This window comes from Mchenga conophoros, linkage group LG3, assembly GCF_057382185.1.
Source record: "Mchenga conophoros isolate Kocher_MC1m ecotype Shallow Benthic linkage group LG3, M_conophoros_male_GT1.1, whole genome shotgun sequence".
In the NCBI taxonomy this organism is placed as follows: Eukaryota; Metazoa; Chordata; class Actinopteri; order Cichliformes; family Cichlidae; genus Mchenga; species Mchenga conophoros.
Window position 1 is genome coordinate 65,366,716 of NC_140528.1, and position 19,834 is coordinate 65,386,549.

The 19,834-nt window shown below is 38.5% G+C and overlaps 2 protein-coding genes across 2 annotated transcripts; both read left to right on the forward strand.

Annotated features, from left to right (window-relative positions):
- The first annotated feature begins 23 nt into the window (after positions 1-23).
- On the forward strand, positions 24-10,284 carry LOC146580135 (uncharacterized). The gene is made up of 12 exons (XM_085266730.1): positions 24-50; positions 1,323-1,449; positions 1,543-1,639; positions 2,002-2,132; positions 2,256-2,326; positions 3,203-3,328; positions 3,421-3,516; positions 3,604-3,732; positions 3,812-3,940; positions 7,780-7,814; positions 7,967-8,001; positions 8,705-10,284. Exons 2-12 carry the CDS (start codon positions 1,392-1,394, stop codon positions 9,601-9,603), a joined length of 1,806 nt encoding a protein of 601 aa, XP_085122856.1. The 5' UTR covers positions 24-50; positions 1,323-1,391; the 3' UTR covers positions 9,604-10,284.
- A 7,068-nt stretch (positions 10,285-17,352) lies between these two features.
- Positions 17,353-19,013, forward strand: LOC146580136 (ubiquitin-ribosomal protein eL40 fusion protein-like). Its single transcript, XM_085266783.1, has 2 exons — positions 17,353-17,573; positions 18,660-19,013. The coding sequence occupies exons 1-2, from the start codon at positions 17,429-17,431 to the stop codon at positions 18,791-18,793; spliced, it is 279 nt and encodes a 92-aa protein (XP_085122909.1). The 5' UTR covers positions 17,353-17,428; the 3' UTR covers positions 18,794-19,013.
- The last annotated feature ends 821 nt before the right edge of the window (positions 19,014-19,834 follow it).

Consider the following 19,834-nt stretch of genomic DNA (forward strand, 5'->3'; position numbering starts at 1 on the left):
GCATCGAAAGTGAAAGTTTGCCGAGGTCGGTAAATCAGATAGGCTGCACGGTGAGTACTCTCCTGTTTACCCTCCCTTTTTACTACTCACCGTTAGAAAACATCATCATTATTGCTGTCTGGACTTACGGGTTATAGCGTCAGTGCGTTTGGTACTTTATACTGAAGCTGTGATTGTTTTACTGTTGCTTGAATGGTCTGTTTTATGACCCCCCCGAAGGCGGGTAAGCACGGCTAAGAGGCGGCAGCATGGTTCAATAACACTCGAGACACAGACTGTTACTGTGGACGAATTCATTCAAATTTAAAGGGTTTACAATTTAAATCTGAATTTAAATCGATTTCGAAAATCAGACGTTTCAAGGTTATTTTACTTATAGCACATTTGTAATGATAGCACATTACCAAAGAAACCTGTAGCTACAAACCGTAAAAGTATCGTATTTATAATGTTGCTTTATTATTACCAGCTCAACTTTACTTTAACGAGCTTTATTTAAGGAAGCCACAAAACACAGTACAGTGACGTTATTGCAGGAAGAGAGAAAACAGAACAAACGAGAGGAGGCAGACACGACAGCGTCACACAGCTTTTGCAGATGTGTCTGCCGCACATCCATGACTCTGCTGTTCCACCACATCCTAAACTTGATGTGTTGGATTGACATCTGGTGACTGTGGAGGTCATTTGAGTACACTGAACTAATTTTAATGTTAAAGAAAACATTTTGAGAGGATTTGAGCTAACATAGTGAGTTATCCTGCTGGAAGCAGTCATCAGGAATGGTCCACTGTACACCACCAGCAGCTGTAACTGTGGATATACGGCAGGATGGATCCGTGCTTTCATGTTTTTTATGCCAAACTCTGACCCTGCCGTCTGAATGTTTGTTGGTGCCTTTCTGGTTATCCTCAAATTCTGGAATGCCAAACTCACTTTACATCCTGGGCCACATACAGCAAACTTTAATTTTAAGTGGACCAGACCAGTGAAGCTCCCCCTACTATCAGTGTAAAGAAGTTTAACTATGCAAACCTGAGATACGTTATTATAAGAAAAAAGAAGCGCAATTTCAACAGCACTTTACACACAACTGTTATCTATTAATTAACTATTTCTGGCTCAGTATGAATGGCCACAGGGAAGGTTTTTATCAGGTGAAAAAACTTCTTAAAAGCTTCTTAATGTCTATGCTTTTCTACTAATTTTCCAAAGCCATCTAATTGGCTGGATTGGCATCTTTACCGGGTCAAGTGTGGCACCCGAGCATTGTGTTTGACTCTCCTGCTCTAACTTCTGCTGTATCTAATATCCTTCAACAGAATGGACCCAAGCATCTGACAGTAAAGTTCAGGAGTGAAAATGCCGACACACATCAGACGGACATCAGGATGAATCACTACCTCGTGTCGAGGTTCAGAAAGAAACTAAAAAGCCTTCCGGTTGCAGGTAAGTAGTATAAAATGCAGCAGCTTAAAGCATGTGGCTCTGATTAAATGATGTGTGACTTATATTCCTTTCCCTCATTGACTTACCTTTTAGATTACTATGGCCTCAAGAGTCCAGGTCTTACATGTTACCTGAACAGCGTGCTTCAGGTGCTTTTCATGACAGAAAACTTTCGCGACGCTTTGAAAAGGTTTGAAAAACAACTTTATTTGGGATGTTTTTAAATGTGGCTTTGTTGTCTTGAGGAGATGAGCACAGCTGTCATAAGTTAGCATAAAGCCTAGATGCATGGGAAAGAAAAAAAGAAGAAATGTAGGAAAATCAGAATAAATCAGAAACGTAGAGTATCACAGAAAATGTTTTTTGTTTTCTTTTACTCTTTGACTCTCAGTTTTAAGAAACAAGATGAAGTTTTTCTTTTATTTAACAGAAGTGTCACATTGATGTTAAAGTGTATTTCTTCCAGGAATTAATACGCGTTAAAATCTGGAACTAAGTGGAAATATAAAGATTTTTAATCACATTACCTTTGTTTCCTGGTTACATATTAAGGAGTCCAGATCACCGGAGGGGCAGGAAAGACTCACCAATTGTTGACTTAGAGCTGAGAAGGCTGTTTGATGATTTACAGAAACAGTTGGCCGAAACACGTAACATCACAGAGAAGCTGGGCATCACAGATGGTAAGATGGTTTATTTGACATGCCTCACTATTCTGTGTGTGCATTTGAAATGCAGTAACAAATATATTATCACTGGTGCTCTGGTAATAATTTTGCGTCCTCTTCTATCTCCCTGATCTTCAGTATTTGAACAACGTGATGCTGCTGAGTATTTTGAGAAGATTTTGTGTATGACGAGCCAAGATGCTTCCAAGGTGCGACCAATATACAGCTCTGTTTACTTTAAGGGCACAGTGTTCATTAATCAGTGCTGAAATTTGAAAATATCTAGGTACACGTGTACAAGGTACAGCACAGCAGGCACCAGCTGTAGCTGTCTGCTACTCAGTGTTAAAAGCGTCTTTTGGAAAATAAAGAATCTGATTTTTTTATGTAGGTTCTTAAACCATAAACACGTGTCTGGGTAGTTGAGTAAAAATCACTATATATGTACATATTTGAAAAAGTACATATACTTTTTCAAATATGTGCATTAGTTGAGTTAAAGTGTAAAGATTAAAATACTTAGATTTACCTGAGACAATATAAGAGAGGCAAACATAGTCAAAGTATTTTGAATTCTGCATGCAGATTTACGAAGCAGTGCAGATGGTGATAGAAGTTTATCTTCCAAGGAGGAAAAAGTTTAAAAAGAAATCTTTTTAAAAATATAAATGTTGGTGATTCTATACAGACTGTTTTTTATGTTCCAGTGAGTGTTGACAGGTTAAAAGTTCATTTATACAATGCTTAACAAATTATTTAGAGCGCCACCGTGTGATAATGACTTTAACAGCATGCACAATGTCTTTAATCAAAATGATAGTTTTAATTCTAATATTTAATCCATGAACTTTCACATTTCACATTTTACAAAAAAGCAGAAAAAATTAGCAGAAATTACTTTTTTGATTAATAAGCCAAATGAGTTATTTATTTGCTGCTAACAGAAAATAGGAGTAGATGTAGCAGTAGGCCTCACAAATTATTGTACTTTATTCTAACAAAATGCTTTTGTCAGTGCAGTATAGTTCTAACAGTGCCTCTGATTACACGGGTGCACAGCAACAATTGCACTTTTTTGTGTCCAGATCTTTAAAGGAGAGCTGAATCACAGGACAACATGCTGTAAGTGCGACATGAAGAACGATTCCAGGAGCTTCTTTTGGATTCTGCCACTAATGGTGGAAGATTCAAGATATAAAACCTACAATGTGGTACTGAATTTTCCCCCATCAAAAGCAAGGGTATATATTTTCAAAATGTTAAGAGAGCAATCTGTTTTACATAAAATCTTCATGGTTTGCAGAAGCAAGGACTCGAAGCTTTCTTTGAGTTACAACAAGTATCTGGTGATGACCAGATATACTGCAGCCGCTGTGATGAAAAGCAAAATGCAGACATTGTGAGTGATGAATCTGATCTCTTAAAGTTTTTATCACAAAAGATCAATGCCTCTGGTTCATGTAGTTGTTTTTATGTTGTGTCCTAGAAATGGGAGATAACTCAACATCCAGATGTTCTGACCCTCCTGCTAAAGAGATTTACCTTTGACTACAAGCTGAGGCGCTACGTCAAGCTTCACTGCAAAGCTGATGTGCCTCAAACTTTACACATGGAGGTATTTAAGAGAGAACAGCAACAAGTTTTAACTTTTATCTTTTAAATTTAATGACTTTGTTTTATTTCCTTCTCTCCAGAAATGTACTTATGAGCTCTACGCCGTGGTTAACCACTTTGGCAGTCACACAGGAGGACACTACACCGCAGTAATCAAATCATATGAAAATGGGCAGTGGTACTGCTTCAATGATGGACGTGTTGAAAGTGTAAGGCAGAGGCGGAGCCAGACATTTGAAACACCCGGGGCTTAGCCCAAAAGGGTAGTATGCATGTGGGATTTTTTTTTCCCTTGGGGGGGGGGGGGTAGAAATGACTGAAAGATTAATAGGCTCTGTTTTGAGTTTTGTTCAAAAAAAGAATGACTTCATATAGGGAAAAATATATATCACATATGCAGGACACCTTAAACTAGTTTTTTAATTAAGCAGCAAGGCAGAACAAAATCAGGCCTGTATCAAGACACGAGGACTAAACCCCAATTCAACCAGACCCAGAACTGATCCAGAATTAAAACAGGACTACAACAGTTCAAAATCAGGACTACTTAGGACTTAACAAAGACAGAACCAGAATCAGAACTAGATGATAGTAGCACTAAAAATCATCATAGACCTGCACTACATTTATTTTTTAATTTTACCAAAGTCCAATATTTAGATTGAGAAAAGTTTATATAATTATTTAGCCTTGTTGTGCAAACAAGCTGCAGAACTTAATAAATATAGAATTTGAAAAATAACAAACCTAAAAAGAAACACTAGGTACAAGATACATGAGTACTAGGGGTGCAACGATACACAAAATTCACGGTTCGGTTCGATACTTTGGTGTCACGGTTCGATATTTTTTCGATACAAAAAAGATGTTCATGCCTTTTTAATTTGTCATTTATTAAAATTATAAATATATATTTTAACTCAAAAGTACAGTTTTTAAATTTAACCCTAACCCTTGTGCGTGTTTTTTATTTTGACAGCGAATGCGCACCTGCGGACCACTTATGTGCACCCCTGGTTATTTAGCTCGTCATATTGCAGCCACAGAAATTCTTTTGTCCATGAAACCATAAAGCTGCACTTTCTTTTCGCCTTATAGTCTGATTTGTCATAACTTCTCCGTTTTGTGGTAAGCTTTTCTTTGGCTGTCACTTCTTCACCCTGACCTGTCTTATTTGGCTCAGCAGAACTAAAATATATATCCTGCTGCTTTTACACACGCACTCACATAAGCTCAGCGATTCTCTGCGCGATCAACCTCTCACATGTTTAAGCTTGCTGCGGGAGATTTCACTTGTCATGTTTGCGTAGTAAGCTAACGATTAATAAGACAATGTCAGAGGAATTGGTGCACAAATTATCATCACTCACAGCTCAGTGCTGTCGCTCTCTATACACAGTTCGCACGATTGCAAAGTGAAAGCAAAAAAACAAGCGCAAATTCAAACGCGATTTCAATATGTCACATATTGACAGTGGCTCATCGATGCCAATGACATAATTACCCAGCTACATTTCTGAAAGAATGCAAAAGCATTGACATATATTTTTCCTTCCTACAATAGCCCGACGGGCAGGGAAGAGATAGATTTTGGTAGCCCGACTGAAAAAATCGCTAGCCCCAGGACGTCGGGCTAGCGATATTGCGAGCCTTGTATCTGATTGAGGAATCACTCATCTTTGTCTTTGCACTAGGATGATGTCGGCGTAAATGTGCAGTCATATTCGTTGTGTTCACACTAGTGCTTTCAGGTTAATCTTGTTGAAATGACCTTAACGCCACAACACGGCAAATCTCCGTTAACGAGCTACCGCCGATCGCCCCGTGCATGGGGCTAGACGGCCAACACGTTAACGAGCTAACTGCGCTAACACACTAGCTCCCACCCATGTAATTGAGCATTGCATGGCACATCCAACATACTGTTTTACTTTAGTCCATGACTCGCTTACCTTCAGGGTCATACGTCACATGAAAACCAAAATAATTCCAAACGCCAGATCTGAATGAGGGTGGGGGAGGTCCAAGTTGCAAGGAGTGCTTAACTTCTGTCTCGCTAGCTTGCCCTGCGCTCTTCCTTCTGACGATGCTGTCTGTGTTGAGCGCTCAGTGGATCTGCGCTGGACAGTACAGCCTAGGCGGAGTAGTCGAACACAGATTCACTGAGCAGATTCACACATATCTTTATTCTCTTCCCCCTCCTGCCCCCCCCCCCCTTTCTTAAATAGATAACTATCATATCTCACAGTACAATAATATTGAATGGGTTGCATTGTTGTACTTTGTCATGTTTCTCAGGTCTTTGTCTGAATTTCTACGAACATTACTTGTCATGTTCTCATGTTATTGCTAAGGATTGTCTTATTGCATTGGAGTCACACTGGGTTAAATATTTACACTTGGGTTTTAAGGGGTATTTATTATTTTCTTCATTATTTTATTTACGGGTTGTTTGGAAGCCCCAAACGCAATTTCATTGTTCTCTGACAATGACAATAAATACTTAAATACAAAATAAATACAAATTTTGTATTGTTCGATATCGATACCTATGATACGGTGATACTTTTGGCAAACGACCATTTGACTAACATGTGTGTCTCACCTGCTCTTGTTCATCTCTGTTCTGTCCTCATTCTCCTCTCTCTCCCTCTCTGTTCCTCTCTCTCTCTTTGTGCTGACAATCATCAAATATACAGATATTTACAAACTCTTCAGATCAAAACACTTTTTTAATTGTAACATCAAATCAGACTAAATGTTTATTTTTTTAGATTGATAAATATAAAAACATATTTGTTAACTTTAAGAGTAAAGAGAGAAACCGTCTGTATTTCTTAATTGTAAATGGCACCAAATTGTATTCAAACTGAGCCACACTTATGGAGCTCCACAGTTCTGTTCCTGGTGTTTTGGTTGACATCTCCTGATGTTCCCATGTCACAGAAACAGGCTCTGTGTTTTGCCTTATATGCATCCACAGCTGTGCCACCAATTTACTCACATGGACTCTACTAACCTATCAGAAGCTTCTTCAGCTCAGAATGGAATCTTCTGGAGTTTCTTATTAATTAACAATAAACTTAGTGTACATGTACTCCTAAATTTGATGAAAGTGATAAAAATAAAAGCTCTGTCTCTTTTTATTCTGACATTTAACTAATTCAAAATATATTTCAATATTTATCTAAAACAAAAGTTTACTCTAAATTGATGTTGTACAGTAAAAATGTTTTATGTTTTCTCCCTAAAGTGTAAATATCTGGTTATAAATGTGAATATCCTGCTGTGTACTGAAGTTCCTCTTGTTTTGCATAGAAATATACTGAACAACATACAAAGCATAATATATAAAATAACATTTACCTGAGTTTTTTCTTTGAAAGAAGCCTCTAATGTCCATTCTTATATTTCAGTGCATTACTGAAACCGATTTAGTCGGGGAGGGTAAGAACTGAAAATATGAAATAAACACACGTAAGCTAAGACTCTCTAAAAAAAATAGCATTTGTTCAGCTTTTCATTTCGCCATTTGTTGATTCACTTGAAGAGCAAGTAACGTAATATTGGTCAAGTGATCAGTTTGATATCAATCTTTCGTGATGCACCGTCATATTTACATTATTTGTACAGTACGAATGATTTGCTTTGGTACCTGGTCGAACTTAAGCTCTCCTTAGTATGGCTGGCTCCGTCTCTCCAACAGCGCCCCGCCCCCTCGCTCAGTCGCTTAGTGCCTGAGCTCGGATCATACCAATATCAGGGGGGATTCACGCACATTCGTAAATTCCCACAGTGTGCGCTATGTGCTTCGAATATTGTGTGTACTTTTTGTTTTATACAGTTGTCAGCCAGGCATCTAACTATGAAAAATTACACTCCAAAAGACCCCGGGCTTCTGACAAAACAACCCGGGCTTAAGCCCAGTAAGCCACCCCCACGCTCCGCCCCTGGTGTAAGGGAGCATAATTTGACGAGTCCTCAGACAGTTAAGTGTTTAACAACATGACATTAAGTCATTAACTTATTATTATTTTTCATTTTTCAGGTCAAACTATTTTTTGCTAAAGAAAACCCACTGAGGTAAACACTGATTTTGTTGAATGCCACATGAGGAATATTTCCTGAGCTAGAACCATGTAATGTCTGACATGAAGCAGCTGGAGTTCATATTATTCAGCTGGTTGACTTTTGATGACGTTTGATGGCGTCTTTCTCATAATTCCTCATAACAGGTCTTCTACAGCTTACATCCTCCTGTACAGGAAAGGTAAGTTTGCTTAAGATCACCTCTTATAATTTTTTTAAATTCATAATTATAATTTATTTGAAATGGTTAACCCACCAAGAAAAGAAAACTGTAATCTTTACCTTATGATATAAAGTCCATCGAGTCAACTGTTGTTGTGATTTGGAGGCAAATAAATAACATTAAATTTGATTGAAATTGAAGGTGACATTATTTCACTACACTTAGATGTAGTGCAAAGAGTGTAAAAATGTAAAAGTTGTCTTACTAGCATACTTAAGAAGTGTTTCCCAAAAGCTTGCAGATAAAAATAATATTAAGAGTATCTGAAGAATTATTTTTGACCTGTAGGAGGAGCCAAAACTGCATGCTTTAAAGAAGTACTGGTTGTTTTTGTTTCAGTTTTAAGTTCTTTCACTGTTTTGAAGAACACTAATGTACAAATCAGAAAATTAATCAGTAACACAAACTGATTTAACTGTTTTTTGCACAATTGATTGGACTGTTTGCCTAAAATATTAATTTCCTAAAAGCCAAGTGTCACTTAATACAGCTTTTTTTTTTTTTTTACGGAGTGCCAGTTGTTTTGCCACACACATATCAGACTGATGCAAAAATTATGACATTCATAATAAATGCCACGAGAGCAATAATCTCTTCTCCAAAGACAGATTAGTCATTGATCATTCTATGTTTTACTAATCTTCCGTTTTTATGTTTAAAGTTAGCAAAGAAGCTCCAAAGACTGATGGAAGTGATCACGACGCTCAGTGTGCACATTCAGACGTCAAGGCTGAAGGAAGGAGTCATGAGACACACAGAGGGGACACTGCTTTTCCTCATTATCAACCAGAGAGATATAATGACAAAGGGAAGGACATTTTAAAGGGCTACAATGGTGATTTGCCAAAAAGCTGTCGTGATGATGGAATTTTGGGAAAACTGATGAACTTTAATGGAGAACCGGATAAACAGCCAAACCAAAGAGCAGCACGGATAAACAAAACAACTGACAGTAGAATAAGAATTAAAGCAGTTGTGCAGTGGCTTGATTCAAATACAAAGGCACACATGTATCCTCATATCAGCAAAACCGAAAATTTGAAAACACGGAAAATTTACGAGACTCAGCAAAACAGTAATTCCCAAAAGACAAGACAGGACACTTTCTGGGAAGTTAGGGACGACACTGATACTGAGACTGGAACAAAAACAAGTAAACCAAGGAGTAGCCCAGGAAGAAATAGAGAGAAACCTGGAGAGACTAAGGCTGAGGAAAAGAAGAAGGAGGAACTAAAAGAAGCATCAACACGAGAAAACAGCAGGCCTGTTAGACGGGGAGGGAACGGTTCTGTCTCTGCTGCTGATAAAAGGATTTGTAAAGCTTACTGTTCTTCAGTCATGAACCCAACAAACTACTCCAAGAGTCACCGTACAATCAACGAAGCCTCTAATTATAAAAACTCAGTAAATGAAGGCAGAAATGTAAATACCTTAAACAGCAACAATATGAAAGAACAGCACGTTGTTACTACAGACAGCAAACTCAAGACCAAACACAAGCAACAACAAACTGCAAGCGTGACAGAGAAACAAAATCTAATAAAAGAGCCTTGGAGGTGATGTTGTTAATTGTGATCAGTAAACTGTGATCAGGAATGCATTTGTTTACCTTGTTATATGTCAATGTCTTCCTTATTTATTATTGGCTAATGCACATAGGTAAACACAGAAGAGCTACCTCGTCAGGCCAAGACTCTGCAGTCTATTTACACCTACAGGCCAGTGGACACTCTTTCAATGATGAGGATGTAACATCCTGGACAGGGAGGAACGCTGGTTTGAGCGCGGAGTCAAGGAGGCCATTTACGTGAAAAGGGAAAGACCATCTATGAATTGAGGAGGGGGCCTAAGGGTACATCTTTCACCATCTTACAATGCTGTGATTGCAGCCATTCCCCAACTCTCTGTGAATGGTACTCATAGTCTTTGATCAGTGGTTGTTGATCAATGGTCATGAGAATTTGCATAATTATGATGAAGGTGACCTCCCAGCCCAGTGGGCTGGTTTCAGTAATTATGCGAATGCACTGTTTATAAGATTAGGGAAACCTGCAGTCAGCTGAGACTGAAGAAGTCACTTGGATGAGTGACGAAACGTTTCTCCCACTGAAAACACTACGTCCAGATGAACAGAATCAACTTTTTGGGGATTTACTTACCTGGATGATTGAGAATGCATCAAGACATTTTGACCAGTAAACTTTTCTTGTTTAAACATGCTCCATGGTGTGGTCTGTCTTTACTTGTGACTTCTTGATCTTGGTAAATACAATAATTGAAAAATACCACGTTACATATAATATACATATAATAATGTACAACACATTATGGAGTATTCTTCTGCTGTGAGGTCCTGCCTCCGTGTACTTATGCAATTAATCTTTGGACGGGTATATTTATAAAAAATATTATATTAGGGAAATTGTCCTACACATATTTTTGACCTGGGGGTAGAATTGATTGTGAACTGGAAAGGGAAAATGCTTATGAACTTGCAAATTAAAAACATGATGCATTTATGGTAACCCTTTTTCATTTTTATTTAAGAAGAGAATTTGTTCCATTGTGCGATGGGCCGGACCTCTTTCTTTTCGTGGAGATAATTTCTCCTGCCTTAGATAAAATCCTCTCCCATGGAACAGAAGACGCTGGAGTGCAGAGAAACTGGTAGAGATGCAGTTATACAGTCTACCTGGGTCCCACAAACTATCAGCTAAAGAGAATAAATAAATTAAATTGCTACACATTTTGCAGACTAACATTTTAAAATTATTTAAATAAATAAAATCTATCTTTTTATAACATTAAATGTAGTGATGCGTCCAGCAACACTGACGCACCGACGCATGGATCAAGCTCACAGAGCGAAGCCTTTATCGGTGCGTGCGTCGCTTTAAGAAAAAGTCACGTGATCGATACAGCTGCTGTATCGCTCATTGCCATTGTTTAAAAGGTACCGCATCTGCTAACGGAATGAGTCGCCACCAAAAAAAACAAACAAAAAAAACCCCCACAAAACTACTCTCACAAAGATAAACAATAATAATAATACATATCTCTCTACAACAAATAAAAATACACATCGCTCCATAACAAAATGGAGCCTGAAAGAAAAAGAAAAGTTTCTGCTGTGTGGGATCATTTTAATCTTTTAACTGCAAATACTTCGTCTGTCTTTGTTTTAGTGTAATCTATCAGAATAGGAAAAACAGCAATGTGACTTGCAGTGTAAATTATTTATTTCATTTTATGCAGGTTAAATGTCACATCTGTTCTGCGGAGCTTTCTTACACAAACAAAAGCACCTCCTCAGTATTTAGGCATTACAGAGCCAAACATGAAAATGAGGAGACAAACACATCAAGAATAAACACAGGTAGACCTATATTGACACCGAACAGCTTTATCATCATTTTTTTTTAGTAATATGCTTTTTATTATTTTTGAAATCAAGCATCTAGGAAGACTGTTCTGGACCAGGCAGTCCTGAATTTTATTAAAAAGGACTGCCAACCCCTTAGTATTGTGGAGAGTGTCGGAGAGAAACATTCCAAGATCAAAGGATCCTTTAACGTACTGGGGGAACAGGAAGACATCTTATCAGAACCTTTTCCACCTGGTTTTACAGTTTTTGTGTACCCTAGCTTCATCTGGGCCTGTGAGTTTTCCAAAGCTGGGGAAATGGTGTTTAAAAAAAAAACAAAAAACGCAATTGACTGAATGCAAAAACATTTGATAAACTTATTTTTCTGAATAGAAATTTATAATAATCTCTGAGTCAATTACATTTAAATGGGTAATATTATATTCACAATACTTTCATTTTAATTTTCACTTAATATCATTCACAATATATTTTAAATATGTCTGCAATATTTGCAGTGTAAAAGATATAAAATGATTCCATGGAAAGTACAATACCTTACAGTGTATACAAGTATGACTAGGTCATCACCGTGTGGTATGCTGGAGCCACTATCAGGGACAAACAGAGTCTCAGCTGACCCTTCTCACCCTGGACACAGTCTGTTTGACCTGCTCCCCTCAGGCAGGAGGCTCCGGTCCATTCGCACCAGAACCTCTCGCCACAAGAACAGTTTCTTCCCCTCTGCTGTTGGACACATGAACAATAACCACACGATTGTCCCCGCCACTAACACATGACCCTACGCTGTGTTACTGCATCATTTCATGTTTGGCACTGATCATCACCACCTGCACTCATGTATATATCTTTCTACGTAGCACTCATAATTCTTATACTCATGTATATATCTCATGTATATCTCATGCACACATCTTTCTTTCTACATAGCACTTTAATTCTTATTGTCTGCACTGAAGCACCGCAGCAATTTCCTAATGTTGTAAACCTCAACATCTGGCAATAAACCCATTCTGATTCTGATTCTGATTCTGAATCAGTGTCTGTTGAGTCTCAAGGAAGTTGCCTCCAGTGATATTTAAGGTCCAGCAGGTGTCAGTATGGAGCAAAACAGCAACACTGTGTCGACACAGTATCGATACAGTTTGGGGAATGTGCTGAAACGCTTCACGAGGCCTCATCTACCCATCACTAGTAAAGAGTCAAATGGAAGTCTTCCTAAAGTTATTTAATGATATTTATATTATGAAAAGCAGATTTTTGACATTTTACGTTTTTCCCGTTTTCAGATAAAATAGACACGCACAAAACAAAAGCAAACAACAAGAACACAAAGCTGGAAAACCCACCCGATTGACCAAAATCAACTCAAAATACTCCACACAACAGAACCTCCTCTATTCCTCGCTGGCTCCATATCTCTCAGTAGAAATATCAGTGGTTTGCTATCTGTCACCAGTGTTGGTTAAGTTACTTGAAAAAAGTAATCAGTAACTAATTACTGATTACTTCCCCAAAAAGTAATCCCATTACTTTACTGATTACTTATTTTCAAAGGTAATAATTACTTAGTTACTTAGTTACTTTTTAAAAACATGATTTACAACCTGAATAAGTGATAAAGCGATAGATCTTTCAGCCCAATTCTACTTTTTCTGCATAATCCATCATACAAAATGTAATCAAATGGAAAAGTCTCTTTTTAAAACTTGTTTTATTTGTTTTAACCTTTTAACTTTATGCATCAAGCAAAAATTTAAGTATATGCAACATTAATTGACTGGAAGAAATTAGCTTAACATTTAAACCTATTTTCTGCACATTCCAGCACATAAAATAAAATATTTTTTTTGTGTTTACACTCACTCTTTCAAATAGATGCAAGTAAAACACAAATAAATAAAAGCAAACACTAGCAGTCCTTTTGCTCTATTTTCATCTGTAAAGCAGGAGTAGGGTAGGCGGAGGTTTACCCTTGTGCAGGTGTGCCGCAGCGGTCAGTTGAAGAATCCGCGAGTTTCTCTGTGAATTTCCCATTATGTTGTAGCGCACTCGGTGCTTGCTTGGAAGTTTAGGGTTTATTTTTTCGCTGTAAAAAGAAGTTTTCTTCCCACGCACAACGGACACTAATGTTTTTGTCACTTTTTATGGAATCAAACTCAAAGTAAGGTCAGTACTTCCACGCTTTAAACGCTGCACGCTCATACTCTCTCCTGCACTCGATATATTATCCATTGTTGATCTGCACACAGCTGTTGTCACGAACGTCGCACTTGCTTACGTCACTGTCATGAGACATTCTCGCAAAAAAATCACGGTTTCGATCACAACCCCGGTGCAGAGATCCCCTGCCAAGGAAACACTGGAGATATGACCCAATAAGGATATATACAGGGTAAAAAGATAAAATAAATAAGAACGGGATACAATATAGCTATAAATATAAATAGAGTAAGAAGATAAAAAATGAATAAGAATAAAATCAATAAATATTAGGCAAAACCTAAATTAATAATATGAATAGAATAACAGGATAGAATAAATAAGCATAAAATAAATAAACGTTAGGTAAAAGCTAAATTAAAAAGGTGGGTCTTGAGCCTGTTCTTAAAAACATGTACGTTCTCTGCGGCCCTGAGCTCCTCCGGCAGGCTGTTCCACAGATGAGGACCATCTGCCTCTCCGTGAGTATGTGTCCTGACTTTGGGAACAGTCAAAAGGCCAGTACCAGAGGACCTCAAGGTCCGCGAGGGTTCATATGGTAAAAGCAGATCTGAGAGATAAGAAGGCCCAAGACTATTAAGACATTTAAAAACCAATAAAAGAACTTGAACCTGAAACACACGGGGAGCCAATGCAGCGATTCTAAAACCGGTGTAATGTGGGCCTGCCCTCTGGTCTTCGTCTGCACACGAGCTGCAGAATTTTGTAAAAGTTGTAAAGGTGAAATATTCTTTTTGGAGAGACCAGAGAGCAGGGCATTACAGTAATCAATGCGACTGGTAATAAAAGCATGCATCAGCATCTCTGTGTTGGCCCGGGAGAGAATAGGGCGGACTCTGGCTATATTTTTTAGATGATGATGTTATGTAACCATTTCTGTACCTGTATACTATAAGCGAAAGTTTATCATCACTTTGGACTCTTTGTTTCACTAAAATTACGTTATAATAAAAGCAAGATAACAAATAACTGCTTTGCACTCTTTATTTCACACTTTGACAATTGGTACATGGTAAGTGCTGCACGTTTGAAATCAAGTTATACATATTTCAATGCACTTCTGACAAAAAACTAGACACCAGAAGAAAAAACGTTGTGACCACACGGGGCTGCATTTCGCTTAGAGAAATGTTTTCCTACAAGTTCAGGAAGGCACACCTTCTGAAAGAACTCCTGAGCTTTCTTTAAATGTGATTCCCAGAAGTGCACATCTGGTAAGATGCGTAAAATTGCCATGTCTTTTTGTGTCCATACCACGAGGTCACAGTGCTTTGCGTTGGCCACAAAGACCTGTGTTTGCACTTGTGAGTAAAAGCGATGTGTCTTCTTCAAGTTAAGTCCTTTTGCTGTCAATTCGAGGCAGAAGTCTTTGTCATGTGCATTCAACGCTTCCTGAATGCTGTCACATCGGTATTTAAATGGACACAATGGTTGTGTTCCCCGGCAAAACCCAGTAGGCTGGTTCATCTGTGACTGTCTTTGTGCCACGTATCCTCACTGTTGCCTCCACTTTAAACAGAAGTGCAGCGACATGGGTGCAGGTCTCAGCAACTCCGGCCATACAGGTGCAGTGTGCAGTTTCGACCTTCCCTGTGGTGCTTACAATTACCCATGGTCGTAATGCAGGTTCATTCAATCTTTGGGAGTGCAGTACCTGTAACATGCAAGGGCAAGGTTGATGTAAAGACAATAAATGAAGTGAGACAGGGAGGACACTGATTGGCGTTAATAATTTGCCCGATTATCAATGTGTTAATTTGCATCTACTATACAATTATGGGCACATAATATGATAACGATATTTTAACAGTTCAATGATAAAGATTTAACATTAATTATGGTGGGGGGTGGAAAATGGCTATGTCACTCGATGCACTCCAGCTGACTTACCTTGGTATGAATGACGACGTACTCAGATTTTGGCGGCTTGAAAATAGCCAAATCTTGCACCCAGCCATTTGTAAATTGGATATGCGCCTCCAGTGACTTGTAATTACGAAACTGGTTCGCAGTGTAAGCACTTACTCCACAAACAAGATAGGTGAAGATATCGGGGTAGGACAGTGGCGGTAAGTCGTCTGGGTCTTTACTCCACTGCCGTATGTCGTATGGGTCCAGATTTGCGATGCACTCTATTTTTTTCAAATACCGCTGCTTCGCCTCTGGACGCAATCGATCTCTATACCGTCCGTTTTCTTTCGAGCTGCTTTTAAGCATGTTTCTTGTCGTAGTCGCCGTTCCAATACAGTGTATTTGTTTGGATCGTAGACCCCGAAAATGGAGCTGCGCTCCCATAATGCATTGCGGCGTGACGTCAACTCCGAAGCCCTATAGTGATCAGTAAACTGTGATCAGGAATGCATTTGTTTACCTTGTTACATGTCAATGTCTTTCTTATTTACTATTTATCTGCACATAGGTAATCATAGTTTTCCCATTTTGGGCCTCTACACATGTTCTCTGTAAATACAAATAAATCACTAACAAACTGTGTATGTATTTAAAACGTTCAGTAAATTCTTTAATGCAGCGGTCCCCAACGCCCGGGCCACAGACCGGTACCGGTCCGTGAGTAGTTTGGTACCAGGCCGCGAGAGTTGAGGCTCAGATGTGAAATTTATGGTTTTCAGGGGTTTTATCGTTATTTTTTTAATGTTTTATTATTAAGTCAGTTTCCTTGGGCCTTTTCCCGTGTGTTATGAATATTTCTTTTGGTACCAGTAATGGTTTTATTTTTTTGTATTTATCCGCGACACCTCAGAGGCCGGTCCATTAAAATATTGCCCGATGGGTCCGTGGTGCAAAAAAAAAAAGGGTTTGGGACCGTTGCTTTAATGACATTTTGTGCATTTGTGTTAGAAAAATTTACTTGCAGAAGATCTCAAACACACATCTTTGTAATGTCGCCCTGAGAGGTCAGATGCATCACAACAACTGAAGGAGTGACAGAAACTCAAACATATGATGGACTGTGCTGAGAGGTGCTGAAAAAGTGAAAGATTCACTTGTGTCCAAGATAACTTGTGCGCTAACAACATGATTCACATGTGCTTTTTGGCATTTTTTGACATGTTTTTTCCAGCTTCGTGTCCATTCTGTTTTTTTTACCTCTGCTGTGGTTTGTGTGCTTTTTGCAGCATTTTCTATTAGCTGTCGTTTCCTTTGGGTTTAGTAAGTTTGACCTCTCAGGGCCACCATACTTTTCCCCACAGTCAGTCAATATGTTGAACATGGTATATGTTGTTTTATAATGGAACTGATAAATAATATTTGCAGTGATTTTTAATGAGATGCGTGTTAAAGAGGAACAGCAGGTAAATAAACACGCCCTGCTCTCATCATAAACTGAGATATCAGTTTAGATTTCCAGTCAGGGAAACGTCTAATAAAGAATCACATTCACACACTTGGTAATTTAGGCTGTTACATGCTGAGTGCTGCACAGGAACTATAATGATGACCATAAACTCTAAGAATAAACTCAGTGATTAACCTTTTTATAGCAAACACTGTTAAATATTAAAAACTTTTTTTAAAAAAATATTTTAATTTACACTTTTGAGGAAACATCAATATATATTTGACAGTTTTTTTTAAAAGAGGTGCTGATTGTAAAAGATAAGAAGTTTCATGAGTAGCGACAAAAACAATTATCTAAATGAAAGTGAAAGTTTCGTGAGCCCTCTGATGAACCCAAAGAAGAAACTAAAGTGTCATTATTAGTTTCATCAACAGGCACTGCGAGAGCAAAACCAGGGGCACAGAAACCAGCACGTAATGGGAAAGATCTACCAGGTTGTAGTTCATGGACTACGGGGTGAGAAGATGATGATTGACCTGTGCAACACTGACGAGCAGTTTCAGAACATGACAGTGAAACAGCTGAAGGAAAAAATAAGTCAGAGGCTTCCGGAGACCGCAGGTAAATGCACTGAGACATTAAGACTTCCATTACTTACATCATGTGACACCACGTAGCCCGTGGCTGACGAAGGCGCTCACAGTAGCATTTAAAATGTTGTTTTTCTTTTAGTAAACTGAAGAATCAAAAGTGAAAGTAGACTACATTATGCACAACGACAAGCTTTTTTTCTTTAACATTACTGTATTAGTATATTGCTCCGGCTCTGCTAGGTCTATTCAAGCAGCAGTTTTAGGTACTTTTCTTTAAAATATTGTAAAGGGAGTAAATGTGATGAAGTAGAAGGATAAAGCACATATGTCTTGATGCATGCTCAATCATACAGGTAAGTAAATCTCCAAAGGTTGATTCTGTTAATCTGAACGTAGTGTTTTCAGTGGGAGAAATGTTTTGTCACTCATCCAAGTGACTTCTTTAGTCTCAGCTGACTGCAGGTTTCCCAGTCTTATAAACAGTGCATTTGCATAATGACTGAAACCAGCTCAGTGAAGGAACAATGGGCTGGAAGGTCAGTTCGAAGGAACTGATGATGAAGGAACTGACCTCCCAGCCCATTGTTCCACTGAAAACGCTACGTCCAGATGAACTGGATCAACCTTTGGAGATAAAGCACATAATGTGGAAACTCAGTCTAGTAACAAGCAAGTCCAACTTTAAGTACATTACTTAATAGACCTGCAGAGTAGGTCTCTGCAGGAGCTGTATACCTCCAGGACACTTGGGCGTGCAGCTCGGATCACTACTGACCCTTCTCACCCTGGACACAGTCTGTTTGACCTGCTCCCCTCAGGCAGGAGGCTCCGGTCCAATCGGACCAGAACCTCTCGCCATAAGAACAGTTTCTTCCCCTCTGCTCTTGGACTCATGAACAATAACCATATGTTGCTCTACTGTGTTCTCTGCATCTTCAACCTTCACAACATCTGGCAATAAAACCCTTTCTGATTCTGTTCTAAATGTGGGCTAGTAATCTAATACATCTCTGTGTATGTGCCTATTAAAATGCATGTATTAAAATAGTATTTACTCTGTGTGTGTGTGTGTGTGTGTGTGTGTGTGTGTGTGTGTGTGTGTGTGTGCGCGCAGGAGAGGAAGCTCTGCGGCTGATATTTACAGATAAGATGTTGGATGGATCTGAGACAAAGTTGTCTGAATATGGAATCCAGCACATGTCTGTGATCCACATGGTGATGAAGGTTCCTGGAGGACTGAAGCCTTGACTGAGATCATCTCCACCGATGGCTTCAGCTGCCACTGCTGCTTGCACTTCAGCCACTGTTTGCAAGTTGCTTTGTATATAGACTGTTTATAAAAAGTGACAATAATCCAATAATATGCTCATGTTTGAAAATAATCAGCTTTTATTGTTGTATAAAATAAAACTGTGCTCTTCAATGCATCCTTGTCTGTAAGTATATATGGAGGTCTTCAGGAAAGAAATAAGACAAATTAACATTAAATGCATTAAATAAGTGTACGTTTTCTGCTTTCTGACAGATATTGTGGTGGAAAGACAATGCAGCTGATGAAACTTTCTTAAAGATTGTTATTAAACAGAGGAAAGGCATGTGCTGCCTGCAAAGCAGAAAGCATGAATGATCTCATCGGGAATCTTATCAAGTAAACACCCTCACAGCTGGAATCAATGTGGCTGTTTTGACAGAACGTTGCATGTTCAGTGGAATTTCCTGGTAATTATAATCTCATGAGCTCATCATTTTGGCTGTGTTTTTGGTTTCTAAGTCAACAAAGCCGGCTGAACTTCAACTCTAGTCTCTTCATTTAACACAGAATGAGTGTCTCAGCTTCCACAGCACTCACTGACAAACACACATGCAACAACAGATGAGTGCTGATGGGGATAAAACATATTCTGTAGGAATATTAGTGTTGAAGCAGGCTATGAGAGCAAAGATACCTTAAAATGTAAAAAGTATTGTCCCCCAGTATATATCACTATATATATTATACACTATATATTACTATATACATTTCAGCATACAGCAGCAGTGTTTCCCAGAAATGGGCATAAAAGAAAATTGCATAAAAGTATTTGTTTTTACTGGTGTACTGTGTAGTAACCCGAACAACAAGTAGATAATGTCATTGCTTTACCTGCTCTACATCTCTAATAACTAACACCCTGTGCCAACAGTGATTGCTTCACTTTCTGAATTAAAAATAGATGACTGACGTATTCCAAAGGAATGCATTGTTTGCTTCAGAGTTCAGTTATCCCGCCTTCCTTCTAGAATCGGTAC

What these genes read in the sequence shown, in the direction of transcription:
- LOC146580136 (XM_085266783.1), top strand. Translation starts at nt 17,429, where the DNA reads ATGGGAAAGATCTACCAGGTTGTAGTTCATGGACTACGGGGTGAGAAG. An exon ending in GAGGCTTCCGGAGACCGCAG is followed by an intron (nt 17,574 to 18,659) that starts GTAAATGCACTG and finishes GTGTGCGCGCAG; the next exon opens with GAGAGGAAGCTCTGCGGCTG.
- LOC146580135 (XM_085266730.1), top strand. Translation starts at nt 1,392, where the DNA reads ATGAATCACTACCTCGTGTCGAGGTTCAGAAAGAAACTAAAAAGCCTT. An exon ending in ATGATGGACGTGTTGAAAGT is followed by an intron (nt 3,941 to 7,779) that starts GTAAGGCAGAGG and finishes TTCATTTTTCAG; the next exon opens with GTCAAACTATTTTTTGCTAA. An exon ending in CATCCTCCTGTACAGGAAAG is followed by an intron (nt 8,002 to 8,704) that starts GTAAGTTTGCTT and finishes TTATGTTTAAAG; the next exon opens with TTAGCAAAGAAGCTCCAAAG.